At 40.1% G+C, this 12,988-nt stretch overlaps 1 protein-coding gene across 11 annotated transcripts in view; it reads left to right on the top strand.

Moving 5' to 3' along the window:
• The window catches only part of Osbpl8 (oxysterol binding protein like 8), a 135,184-nt gene that overhangs the window by 35,703 nt on the left and 86,493 nt on the right, over window positions 1–12,988 (top strand). For 9 of the 11 annotated variants that reach the window (XM_048418196.3, XM_048418195.3, XM_048418194.3 and 6 more), the window contains one exon: window positions 3,763–3,868. In XM_048418196.3, coding sequence (XP_048274153.3) covers window positions 3,827–3,868 — 42 coding nt within the window. In that variant the 5' untranslated portion in view covers window positions 3,763–3,826. Of the gene's footprint in view, window positions 1–3,762; window positions 3,869–12,988 lie in introns of those variants that run through there. The other 2 variants (XM_085683263.2, XM_085683265.2) reach the window with 2 other exon arrangements.

The following is a 12,988-nucleotide window of genomic DNA, read 5'->3' as shown; positions in this document are numbered from 1 at the left end:
GTATGGATTATAGCAGTAAATACTCATTTGTAATTGTGTGCAGAGTTAGCAGTTAGAGCTAATAGAAGTCAATTCTGTTTTGGACTTTGCTTTTAGCAGTAGTCTTCCGTCTCGTTCAGGGCAAAGTCGTGCTGTCTGTCCTGCCAGAGTCACTGTGATCTGGAAGTTAGTTGCCCATCTCTTCACTCACTGTTCTCCTTACCCACCTTGCAACAGGAATCCCTTGCTGTTGTGCAAACATGCCAGCTGTCCTGCTCCAGAGGCTTTGCGCTTGCTTGCTTTGCTGCTGGATGGCTGCATGGCTCATTCCCTCATGTAACTGAGGTCTTAACTCTGAACATCTCTGCAGCCTTCCATCCTATCTGCGGTTCTCCCTACCGGTTCGTGCGCCCTTCCCTGCCTGACTTCTCTCTTTTACACTGAGTCCTGTTTAAAAATTATCAGGTTAGATAGCTTTTGAGAAAAACAATTTGCTTGAAGCTCGATCCTAATTACTCTTAACAATATAAACTCGAAATCATATATTGGGGTGAAAGCTGAAAGATCAGAGACATAGCACATCAGAGACTTCTTAGTCCACGAAATCTCAGACCGAATCGGGGTGAGATTGTCTCTATGAATCCTCAGACTGAGTGGGGATGGAGGGGTCATATTCAGATTGAATGGGCAAGAGATCCTGTCTTCACCAGCCTTATAGTCTTGACCTTCCTAGTGTTGGGATTGAAGGCATGAGCCTCCTAGGTGCTGGGATCAAAGACATGATCCTCCCAAGTGCTGGGATTAAAGGTGTGTGCCACCACTGCCTAGACTCTAATTTCCAGGCAAGCTTTATTTATCAGGATACAAACAAAATATCACACAGCAATTACTGAAGATAATTAAAGCCAAAGGAAAATTAAAATGAGGAGTTAGATACTGGTAGGTTTATTGGGAAAAGTAAAGATGTGAAAACAGAAGACAGTTTCTGCCTTTTAATTTTGTCACTAGTGATGTGTGGCAGTGTCAAATGGTAGGTGACATGGAATCATTTGGTGATTACTTCAAAACTGCATGCCTATCAAAGTCCAGTTCACTGTGTTCAGATGAACAATGGATTGTTTTCTATCCCTCCAGGACCCTCCAAATATCATGTACAGCATTGTATTGTCTCAGTGTAAGTTATTCAGAATCTCAGAGGCAAAGATGTTTGCAAAGTGACTACACTTATCACTTATATCTTTATAAGCACAAGAGGAAAGCACAGATACTGAGAACAAATGATGAAGTGTATCTGTGCCTATACAGGAACATGAATATGCATTAGTTTTCTGTTGCCATGATAAAACACAGTGACCAAAGCAACTTATAGAAAGGAAGGTTTATTTCGGGCTTAGCGCTCCAGAAGGGTAAGTGTCCATCAACATCATAGGGAGGTCTGGCAGTAGGCACCAGGCATGGCAGCAGAAAGAGTTCAGAGCACACACCCTGAACCACGTGCACAAGATAGAAAAAGCACACTGGAAACATACAGAAAAGCATAACCAGTGTGTGTGTGTGTGTGTGTGTAAAAGGGAATGGGGCAGGATATCAAATGTTTGATTTTGAGGAATTAGCTACTGTAATTATAAGGGTTTAGAATGTTTTACATCGTCCAGCTAGTTCAACAGTGGCTGTCTACCAATAGAAGGTCCAAGAATCCAGTAGTTGTTCAGGCCACAAGGCTGGATATCTCAGGGGGTCTTCAGTGTACCCCAGAATCCCAAGTAGGCTTTGATGCCAATGAAGGGCTGGACTTGTCAGTGAGAGTGCAGGCAAGCAGGCAGAGAGAGAACAAACTACCTTCTTCCATGCCCGTTAGGCTGCTTACAGACGGTGTGGTCCAGATTAAAGATAGATCCTTACACCTCAGAGATACAGATTATAGGTAGGTCTTCCCATTTCAAATTATTTAATTAGAAAAAAAATTCTTCACAGGTACATCCAGCCATTTGGTTTTTCATTAATTCCAGATGTGGTCAAATTGATAGCTAAGCCATCCCACAGCCCTGGTAAACCAATAATATTCTTGATTCCAAAGGCAATAATGAGGTCATCCTTCCATTTGACATGGTACAACTCCCTTGTAAACAACATAATAATCCCTTTCTTTTTCTAGAGTAGGATGTATAATATGTGAGTGATGTTGATGTTTGTAACTTCAACACGGACACAGTTAACAATGGCTTTAAATATAATGTGAGGTCAGTATATCTTACATGATAAGCCAATGAAAGGAAAGAAATCATATGTATTTGATTTGCACATAGACATACTCAAAATAAGAAATTATAGATCTCTGTAACATCATAATCACAGCACACATGTATTGTCTAGTATGTCCATTTTATATTGTTTACACTCTACAAACATCCCATCTGGTTGTGGTGTTTGTATTGTATTACTATAGTTTTCCATTGACATTAATCTTAAGAAATAGTAATGAGAAGAGATTACCAAGGGTTTCCCTATACTTCAGAAGTAGCCTTTCTTACCTCCATTGTGGAGTACCAGCGTAATGTCTCTGTAGTAGCTGAAATCACTTGTTTCAGGCATTGATACTCTAACACGCCTAGGGTGTAGTTTCAGTCTCTAGTCAAGTGATCATCACGTGTCTTCTAAATGTAGCATTCTTCCTTCGGAAAGAGCACTTCTAGAAGTGTGTATCCTAACCAGTGGAGAAACAGTCCATTATAGTTGATGCCGTTTTCAGAATATGTATGTGGGAACTCTTGGTGAGCCTTGTTGCTCCAGGAAGGTATTGGTGCCTAACTAATTGGTGACTAGAAAGTCAATATTCCCGAACTCGGTTCTATCCCTGCCACCCTGACCACTTTGTTCATGATCCTATTGGGCTTTCAAAGAGTTTTCATTATGAAGACCTATATTTTTCCAGTGCAGGAAGTTTCTTCTGTTTTTATTAATTACTTCTTCCTTTGTATTGTTTATTACTGTTGGAATTGGGTTTCTGTTGTGTTTTCCTTGTTAATGTATCCCAAGGTGAACTCTTAACTTTCAGTGAACCTCCTGTTTCTGTCTTCTGAGTACTGAGAATACAGGTACCCATGTACCACACCTGAATCATGATAGATTCGTTATTAGGCAAATACTGTACCTCTATGCTTCTTGGTTTCTATCTGCTATTTTCAAATCCTATTTATTTGCATTTCAGTGTACACAAGCTATCTTACCAACTGTATTGCCAAGACCACCAGCTTCAACTTCAGCCTATTCACCACCATTTTTCTCTTTAGTTTTTAATAATGCTTTGTTATTCCCTGATTGCATATTAATCTACTTGTTTTATATTTATATAGTATTTTGTTTTATATTTGTAAATCTTTTAGTTCTAATCTGTATATGATTAGTGAAATAAAATAGTTTTTCTTTATTACATTATTTTGTTATTTTATGTTTATGGGTGTTTTGCTTACATGTATGTCTGTTAGCACACGTGTGCATGGAGGCCAAAAGAGGGTGCTAACTGGAGTAATAGATCACTACTGGCTGCCGAGTGGATGTTGGGAGTTGAACTTAGGTGTTCCTCAAGCACAGCAAGTGCTTTTAACCACTGAGCCATTTCTCCAGATTAATTCTTTAAAAAAACAAACTTTGTCAAGATGTTTTGTTGTTTAATTTTCCAGTAACCTTAGCATGAAATATTTCCCCCTTCTACTGTAATTAATGCTTGTTTTTTACTTGCCTTAATTTTTAGCCCGTCCTAATACATACATTTTCCTTTTCTAGGGTTTCCAGACCTGTAGAATGGCTAAACATTAATGGAAAGAGAAGCATAGATCTATCTTCCATTATGGAGGCAGGTTTAGCAGACGGAGAACCAGACAGGACTTCGGTGAGTAGTTTTAAAAACAGAATAAGGACATTTATCTATAGCTATATAGTGCTTGATGTAAGCCATAACTTTATCCTTAAAAATGCATGGAAAGCAAAAGTTTATTTATTTGATTTTAGGTTATTTTTGAGACAGGATTTTACTATGTAACCCTAGCAGGCCAGGAACTCAGTGTGTAGATCAGGCTGGCCTTGAATTCCTAGAGATCTGCCTCCTCTGCCTCCCACACGTGGGATTAAAGGCAAATGCCACACGCATTGCAAAAGCAAATTAAAGTATTTTGCAAATAATACTTTAACTCCCACGTTGTTATGAGAATTACAGATTGTTTAAAGCTTGTTGGAGCAGAGCCCTGTCAAATTTCTGGTATTTCTGCTTCATATCCTTTTCCTCCCTGTTCCATCCCAGCCATCTTGTCCCAGACATGCTGATGCAATAGTTTGTGTTTGCCTTCTTAAATCCTTTATGGATCTTAGTGAAATCAAGACAAAATTAACCTTTGAGGAATTATTAAATATCTCTAAATCTCAAGCCATGTGCAGCTCTGAGCAAGGAGAGTGAATGAAACATTTAAACTAATAAGAATTAAAAGCAACTGCACTATCGAGTGTATGGAAACTTGAAAGCTTAATCAGCAATGCTTCCTGAATTAGATTCTGAAATTAAAGTGAATGTGGGTAGCAGGGATGGTATATACTACCCAGTAATTTAAAAAATTCACCCCTGGTATAGATTAAGTGACTAATATGTCTTTATAAAATAAAGGCTTTACTCCAGAGTAATCATTTTAACTCAAATTTGAGTGAGTCTATTGAATGCTGATTTATAGAATCTTTGTTAGCAGTGTTGCTCTTATGCAAAGTAAAAGTGATAGGGGCTGGAGAGATGGCTCAGTGGTTAAGAACACTGGCTGTTCTTCCAGGGGACCCAGGTTCAGTTCCCAGCACCCACACAGCAGCTCACAACTGTCTGTAACTCAAGTTCCAGAGGATCTGACACCCTCACGCCAGTGCACATAAAACTAAATAAATTATTTTTTTTTAAAAAGTGTCCTCAGTGAAATGTAGTCATGGTTTGTGTATTTGTGAATGTAGTTCTTGGTGGTGGTGATAATGGAACTGACGTTTTACCACTAAGCTAAATTACGTTCCCTAGACATTGGTCCACCCCCCCCCCTTAAAAAAAGTCTTTGTTGGAGCAAGGCTGTGGCCCACTTTCTGTCTTTGATTTGACTATGGAGATGAGTTACTATTTCATCAAGGTGATTGTAAATTTTAATTGTGTTGTCTTTTGTTCAGGCTCCAGTGTAGGAACAGTCTAATAATTAATAGCAACATGCAGTTTTCGTGACTTGGATTAACTTGATTCAATCCTTTTTTGAATTTCTGGTTTAGATTGTTTTGGTTCCATAAACTTTAAAAAAAGGTGAAAGTGATCACTTGTTAATAGAGAATAAAGTGAGTTGAAAATAATGTGGCTTATTCAGAACACGGTAACTGGCCAGAAATGGACAGCTATTTTATTTTTAATCTGATTTCAGAAAATGTTAAAACTAAACCTTGTATTTAGCTTATATTTGCTAAACTATAATGTCATCTTTAGAAAAGTTATTTCACTGTTCCTATAGCTGAAATGTATTTGATGCCCTAGTGATGATAAAAATTGTTCATAATAGGGCTTGGGATACAGGCGGGCCTAGGCCTCCTGTGGGTAGTGCCTTTCCTTGAGCAGGTGGTCCTGAGCTATATAAGAAAGCTGCCTAAGCATGAACTTAAGGGAACCAGCGTGCAGACTTCCATGATTTCTGTTGAACTCCCTTGGCTGTGAATGAGTTCTTGCCTTGAGTTCTTTCCTTGGCTTTTTTCCTTAAGAATGGACAGTGACCTGAAAGTGTAAGCCAGTAAATCCTTTCTTCCTTTAAGTCATTCGTTCAGTCTTTATCACAGCAACAGAAAAGAAACTGAATACAAACTACATAGTATTAAATTCAGTGCCAGATCAAATGAACTTTCAGTGATTTTTTTTTAAATTCTAAATTCTGCTACTTGAAAAGTTGAAGCAAAGATGTTGAAGTAGGAAAACCATTGTTTCTTCTGTGAAGTCTATAGTTTATTGAAGCGATATTGATAATTTCAGTGTAAATTGCAGAAATGTGAATTTAAAACTAGTGTTATGGTTTCATTTTGAGTTAACTATTTCTAAAAACAACATTTTGGACTTCATTCCTTGGGCTAGTTACTGTTTACATGCAGAAGAGGTGGGTAAGAACTTGGTTCTGAAGATTTGTAGCTGAATTCTGAGCAGAGCTGGCTGTGTGGGTGATCCTACAACGTCATTGCTCAGAAAGCTAAGGCATGAGGTCATGAATTTGAAGGCAGCTTTAAGTAGTGGACCCCGTCTCACAAATAAACAAGACCAAGAAAAGCACTCTGTCGTGTCGTGTGGTGTGGATGATGAGCACACATTTCCAGGGTTGCAGTGTCCCTAGGAAATAGGGACAGGTAATTGTTGGTTTTTTTTTTCTCTACTGAAATATGAGAGACTTTTTTTTTTGAAAGTAATTTTATTAAATTATAAAAGTTTCCATTTACGCCCCTCTTCCCAACACCCTCCCACTCCCCCCACTCCCTCTCCTCCTCCCTCTTCGTCCCTAAGGGCAGTCAGGGTTTCTTGCCCTGTGGGAAGTTCAAGTTCCTCCCCCCTCCCTCCAGGTCCAGGAAGGTGAGTATCCAAACAGACTGGATCCCCAAAATCCAGTATATGCAGAGGAAACAAGTCCCAGTGTGATTGTCAATGGCTTTTCAGAAAGACTCCGGGCCAGCCACATTCAGAGAATCCGGCCACATTCAGAGAATCTGGTTGGATCACGTCCTCGTTCAGTCGCAGTCCAACTGGCCTTAGTAAACTCTCATTAGATCCGAGGGACAGGTAATTGTAATGTCTCTCTCCCAGAGTGAATTTGGGTATTGATTGAAACCAAGTCTTTATGTTGCTTATTATAATGCTGAGCAAATTATAAACATCTATTAAATAAAAGCTACTATTGGTTTTTAGTATGGCTTTTACTTATAAAGTTTCTCTTCAAAAGGATCAAGAGGAGAAGTCTGTAAAGCCTATTTATGTACATTGGATGGTTGGAAAAGCTTTATTCTTTACATTTTTATTTTATGTGTATTAGTGTTTTGCCTCCCTGTGTGCCAGATGAATACCTGGTGCTGTGGAGGCCAGAAGAGTGCACCAGAACTCTGGGTTAGAGAGGCTTGAGAGCCGCCATGTGGGTGTTAGAAAGTCTAGCCCAGGTTGTCTGGAAGAGCATCTAGTTCTCTTAAGCACTACACCTTCTTTCCAGCCTGGAAAAGCTTTACAAGAATACTAATTGTGAGAAAGAGAAGTAAGGAGGGCTCATTGGTTTGAAAATGAGCTAGGAGAACATTTCAGAATGAAGTAGGATGTGAGGATCACTAGGAACTTAGCTGTTTAAAGTTGAAGGTAAAAGTTGAATATACTAGGTTGGAAATGCATTGTGTGCATGTGGAAAATTGTGCATATGTAGGAAATTCTTCTTCCCGAGACAGGGTTTCTCCATGTAACAGTCTGGCTGCCCTGGAACTCAATGTTTGTTTTTTTTTCTTTTTTTTGAAGGCATACTTGTGAATTCTTGTGATTTCAATTTTTAGTTTAATTTTTTCCACAGGATATTTTGACCTTTCTGTGAAAAGATTTATTTGTCTTTATATGAGTGGGTGTTTTACTTGCATGTATGTGTGTGCACTGGTCCAGAGAGACCAGAAGAGAGTACTGGGTCCCCTGGGACTGGAGTTAGGGATGGCTGTGAGCCATATGGGTGCTGGGAATGGAACCTGCGTCCCCTACAAGAACAAGTTCCTCCTAATTGAAGGTCCATTTCTTCAGTCCCAATGTTTTGACTTTTAAAGTGAGGTTTCTCTTAGAACTGCAGAAAAATTGCAAAGTTTCTATATCTTTTGTATCTACTTTCTCTCATCACCTTATATATTTCATGCACACATATATACATGGGCATATATGTATGCATATACTTATGTAAAAAGTTGTACATCTATGTGTGTGGGATTTGCATGTATTCCTGTTGGCATATATGTATAGCTGTGCACACATGAGTGTGTGTGTGTGTGTGTGTGTGTGTGTATTTAGACCTCTGTTGTTCTTGACATGATTTAAGGTAGGATCTCTCACCAAGAGCTCATTGGAGCTCCCTGGTTTGCTAGGGTGATTGACCAAGTGAGCCTTCCTCAAGGCTTGGTTCTGCATGGAAGAGCTGTGGTCACAGACTCCTGCCGTCATGGTATGCCTGATTTTTAGTGTGGGTGCTGGGACTCTCAGTTTGTCGAGCAAGCACTTCATTCTCTGTGCCATCTCCCTAGTTTTTTTGGTACAGGAACTGGCATTGAACTTGGTTTTTAGTTGAGGTTGCTTTTGAACTTCTGCTCTGACTCCTGCCCACATCTAAGGAATAGCATGTACCATGATGACTAGTGTGTGGAGGTCTTGGGATCAAATACAGCACTCTACCAACTATGCTGCATCCGCAGCCCCCGCTGATAAATTATCATTAATAAATAATTGTGTGTGTGCACAAATGCTGTGGCGGTGCACTTACGGAGATCCACTTGTAGGAGTTGATTCTCTCCTTCACCATGTGCATCCTGAAGAGTGAATTCAGGTTGCCAGGTTGAATTCAGTGCCTCATCTTTCTGACCCAATAAATTAACTGAAGTTTATTCTTGATTCAGATTTGCTTAGTTTTACCTAATGTTCATATCCTGTTCCAGGGTCTCGTGCAGAGTTGTCTCATTGGGCTTGTCAGTTTGTCATATTTAATTTGCTTTTAATAAACCTTTTACTTTGTTGCTTGCTATAGAGAGAATCTCATACACCTGGAACTCACGATGTAATCCAGACCAATTTTCTCTCTCTCTCTCTCTCTCTCTCTCTCTCTCTTACACACACACACACACACACACACACACACACACCACACACACCTGGCTCGCCTATACATAGTTCCCCTATACAATTTTGAAGGGTTCAGCCAGGTGTTTTTCAAGTTTTTTTTTTACTTGGAGTTGATTTTCTTTTCTTTTATCAAAGGTGTGCACCACCATGCTCAGCTGATCTGTTTTCTTGTGGCTGGATTGACCTAAGGAATTTGAGGGAGAAAGATCTCAGAAGGAAATCTCATACCTCTCAGGCTGCTCTTGAGTTTACTACGTAGCCACTGCTGACCTCAGCTTACACATAGCCAAGGAAGACCTTAAACTCATGGCCTTCCTCAACCTTTCAGGTCTGGGGTTACAAGTTTGTGCTACTACACCTGTCTGTCAACAGTCTTCTGTTTTCTCTTTTTGGTCCTCATACAGCTAAACCTGTGGTTTGTGTGTATATATTTAGAGGTGAGAGTTGGAGAGTCCTAATAGAGTTTTGTCTTTTAGTAGTTTATCCCTTCTGTGTAGACTTTGAAAATTACGTCCTGCTCTACAGTTGCCTCGTCCTCCATTTCCAGGGATGTGCGCGTAGTGGTGATGGGCTTGTTCTTCTGTGCACAACAATTGTTTTCTTTCCTGGTTACTTTATGTGTAGCATGGCTAAAGTGGACCGAAGATTCTGAACAGTGGCTTAGAATTCAAAAATAGATTTGAAAAATGCAGGAGGGAGTTTATTCTTCTTTGTTGCATGTGTCATTCTCAGAGTTAGAAATCTAAATTAGAAATGATACATATTTAAGTGTCATTTGCTCAGTATAGACAGTATAATTTTTAGCCAGAAACAGAAATAGATAGCTCTTTGTTTTGCTGGACTAGACTTGAGGAGAGCTGGTATTAAAGGCTTATTTCTTTCAGTGTTTACAAATACTACAGTTATCCAAGTCTTAAATCGACAGATGAAGGTTTTTCCTAATCACCACTAGGAACTATTTTACAGAAGCTCCAAGGCTTACAGAGAGCAGCTTCCTCTAAGCAGGATGTGATCACAGCTGAGTAATCTAAGGTATTGGAATTGCTCAAAATTAAAATGAAGGAGTTCCATAAAACTTTAGGGAGAAGTGTGCAGGATTGGAAATTATGTGGAAGAGGGTTGTGTGGAGGAAGGAAGGGAAAAGGAGGTGTCCAAAATCAGAGAGTAGGAGTGAGGGAGAGAAGGCAGGAAACCTCGCATTTCCTCTCCTGTATGGACCCAAGTGCAGGTTTGAAATGAAAGCTGTAGCAAGGAAGGAGACCCAAGAGAAGGGAGAAGAGAAGGCAGTGGGGTGGTGAATGGATGAGCAAAATGCAATGATGCACACGTAAAATTATGTGCCACATGATCGTTTCCAGAGTATTGCTCTCTGATAGTTAACTGTGACTTTGTGTGAGGTTAATTTTGATACTTGGGCACGCCATGGTTTTTGAGATCCGAGGAACAAGTAACTACTTTCCTGTCTGTGGTAGACGTATGGGTCACAGAGACCAGTGTTTCCATGGCAGTAGCAGTCCTGTCTGTGGCTTGGTAATACTTGGCAAGGTACACTAGTTTATGTATAAGTATACTACTAGTTTACGCGGTGATTTTTAGAAACAGAATAGACTTCTAGAAGCTGAGAAGATATTTGTCTTCATTCATCTTGGTCTTGACTCACTCAAACATAAAATTCATGTATTGTTTGTTGAATTCTGGAATGTGCTAGGTTTTCTTGTTTCATTAAGAAATGCAGCAGTGAGCAAAACAGAAGCAGTTCTCACTCCAGCGGAATATCTGAATGGTGAGAGATAAACTGTGTCCTGTGCTAATTGATGAAAAGTAAAGCATGGTAGGAAGGAGCGAGCGATAGACCGCAGACTAAGGAGTGTCTTCTGAGCACAATCTCAAGCATTTGCCAATTTTCCCTTATCCCTCCTTTCTCTGGGGGATTGAACACGGGGCCTTTTGCACGCTAGTAAAGTGCTCTGCTCATTTTTGTACATTTTATTTTGAGATAAGATCTGAATGTACTTAAGTTCCCCAGACTGTCCTTGAATTCATTCTGTGGCTTAGGGAGGTTTTGAATTCATAATCTTCCTGCCTCAGCTTCCTAAATAGCTGGGGTTAAGGCGTGCACAACCAAGCCTGGTTATAAGAAATGTTTTCTGAGCAGAGAGTAGTGATAGTGAGCTTTTGTGTCTTCTGAGAAGCCTGGCAATTGGGCTTTAACTGCTAGGTGCAGGGCCAGTGTCTTAAGGAATAGGTGGCACTGGGCTGTGTCATAGTCCTGTCTGATGACAGCAGAAGGATGCAGTGACGGTCCAGATGGAATATCATGTCTATACACTAAGCGATAAGGAAATACTCCGAGGAAGCCAGAGACTCGGAAGGATAGCTCCAGATTGGATTTTGGCAACAGAATTGGTTATGTAAATTGAGCCATCAAGATCAGAGGATTTTCAGATTGTTGGAGTGCTAAACAAAAAGAAGACTTGTGGTGGGGGGTGGGTGGCACAGATTACAAATCACTGTGCACAATCAGTTCTGGCAGCCAGAACTTAGGTAAGTGGATTTTCTAGGCTTTCTTAGGAGAGCAGAACATTTCTGGGATGAAGAGTTTAGCTGAGTTGTACATTTTACATACCAGAGTTTGAGGCTTATTTTGTAAAGAACACTGTATCAAATGTTTTTGAGTGGAGGAATAACACAGTCAGCATGATCATTTAGGAAATTATCTTAGGTTGACTACTGTCCAGATCGGGTTTTGTGTTGTCACGCTTTGAAAGGATACCAGACAGCATTCTTAAACAAACTATTATGAAGCTTCACAGTAGCTCCAGAGAGTGAAAGTTTAATAACTAATGCATTCACAAAGGAGAAAAGAAACATCACAGGAGTTCAGGGTCTGGCTTGGAGAGTGATTAAAATTGAGTAGTCCAGATAGAATTCGTCTAGTGTCAAGTACAATTCACACGGTTAGTCTTGGTGGTAGGAGGAATGTGTTATCCCTTTTTTAATTTCAGTGTCTAGCACGGTAAATGAATGAGTGCATGAGAGTCATTGTGGGTCTAGCTTTTGAAAGGGGAGATATTGAATTGGCAGGATGTACTATTGGGAAATTAGAGACTAGATATGAGCTAGAACATTGGAGAAGAGAAGAATGTGACTAGGACTGGGGCTGGGTGGGCTGTCTGAGTAGGTAAAGAAAGAAGATGGAAAAATGGGTATAGGAACTGGTTTCTGAGAGAGAGAGATCATAAGTGTTATTTTTCACAGAAAAAAATACTTTCAAAAATAAGCCTAAAAGTCTTCCTTTTGTAGTAGAATTTTAGAACTAGGAGTTAGTTCCTAGCCATGTTCAAATGCATGCATGGGTAGAAGTGTTGGAGAGGCGAGCTCCACCTGCAGAGCAGACTTGCCAGTTACCTGAGGACACAGTGCAGTAAGACAGCAGGAAATACCAATGAAAGCCCTTCATAGTGAAAAAGTTGATAGATTGTAATAAATACCCAGAAAAATAAAAATGAAATTCCCTCCAGAACATTCCAGAGAACTTCATAGCTTGACAGATCGCAATTTCCTGAAACCACAGGATTTAAAAGAACAAAGTGAAGGGTTTCGTTACTAGTGTGAAGGTTCTCTTGCACGTCCCTGCCCTCCGTTGAGTATTTCCTTATAGAGTAGTGCTCCCCACGGAAGTCCTTTGAGTATTTCCTTATAGAGTACTGCTCCCCACGGAAGTCCTTTGAGTATTTCCTTATAGAGTGCTGCTCCCCACGGAAGGCCTTTGTGTATTTCCTTATAGAGTAGTGCTCCCTACGGAAGTCCTTTGAGTATTTCCTTATAGAGTGCTGCTCCCTACGGAAGTCCTTTGAGTATTTCCTTATAGAGTGCTGCTCCCTACGGAAGTCCTTTGTGTATTTCCTTATAGAGTAGTGCTCCCTATGGAAGTCCTTTGAGTATTTCCTTATAGAGTAGTGCTCCCTACGGATGTCCTTTGAGTATTTCCTTATAGAGTAGTGCTCCCTACGGATGTCCTTTGTGTATTTCCTTATAGAGTGCTGCTCCCTATGGAAGTCCTTTGTGTATTTCCTTATAGAGTAGTGCTCCCTACGGATGTCCTTTGTGTATTTCCTTATAGAA

This window comes from Myodes glareolus, chromosome 26, assembly GCF_982192425.1.
Source record: "Myodes glareolus chromosome 26, mMyoGla1.1, whole genome shotgun sequence".
Lineage (NCBI taxonomy): Eukaryota > Metazoa > Chordata > Mammalia > Rodentia > Cricetidae > Myodes > Myodes glareolus.
This window is presented reverse-complemented; position numbering and strand designations above follow the sequence as displayed.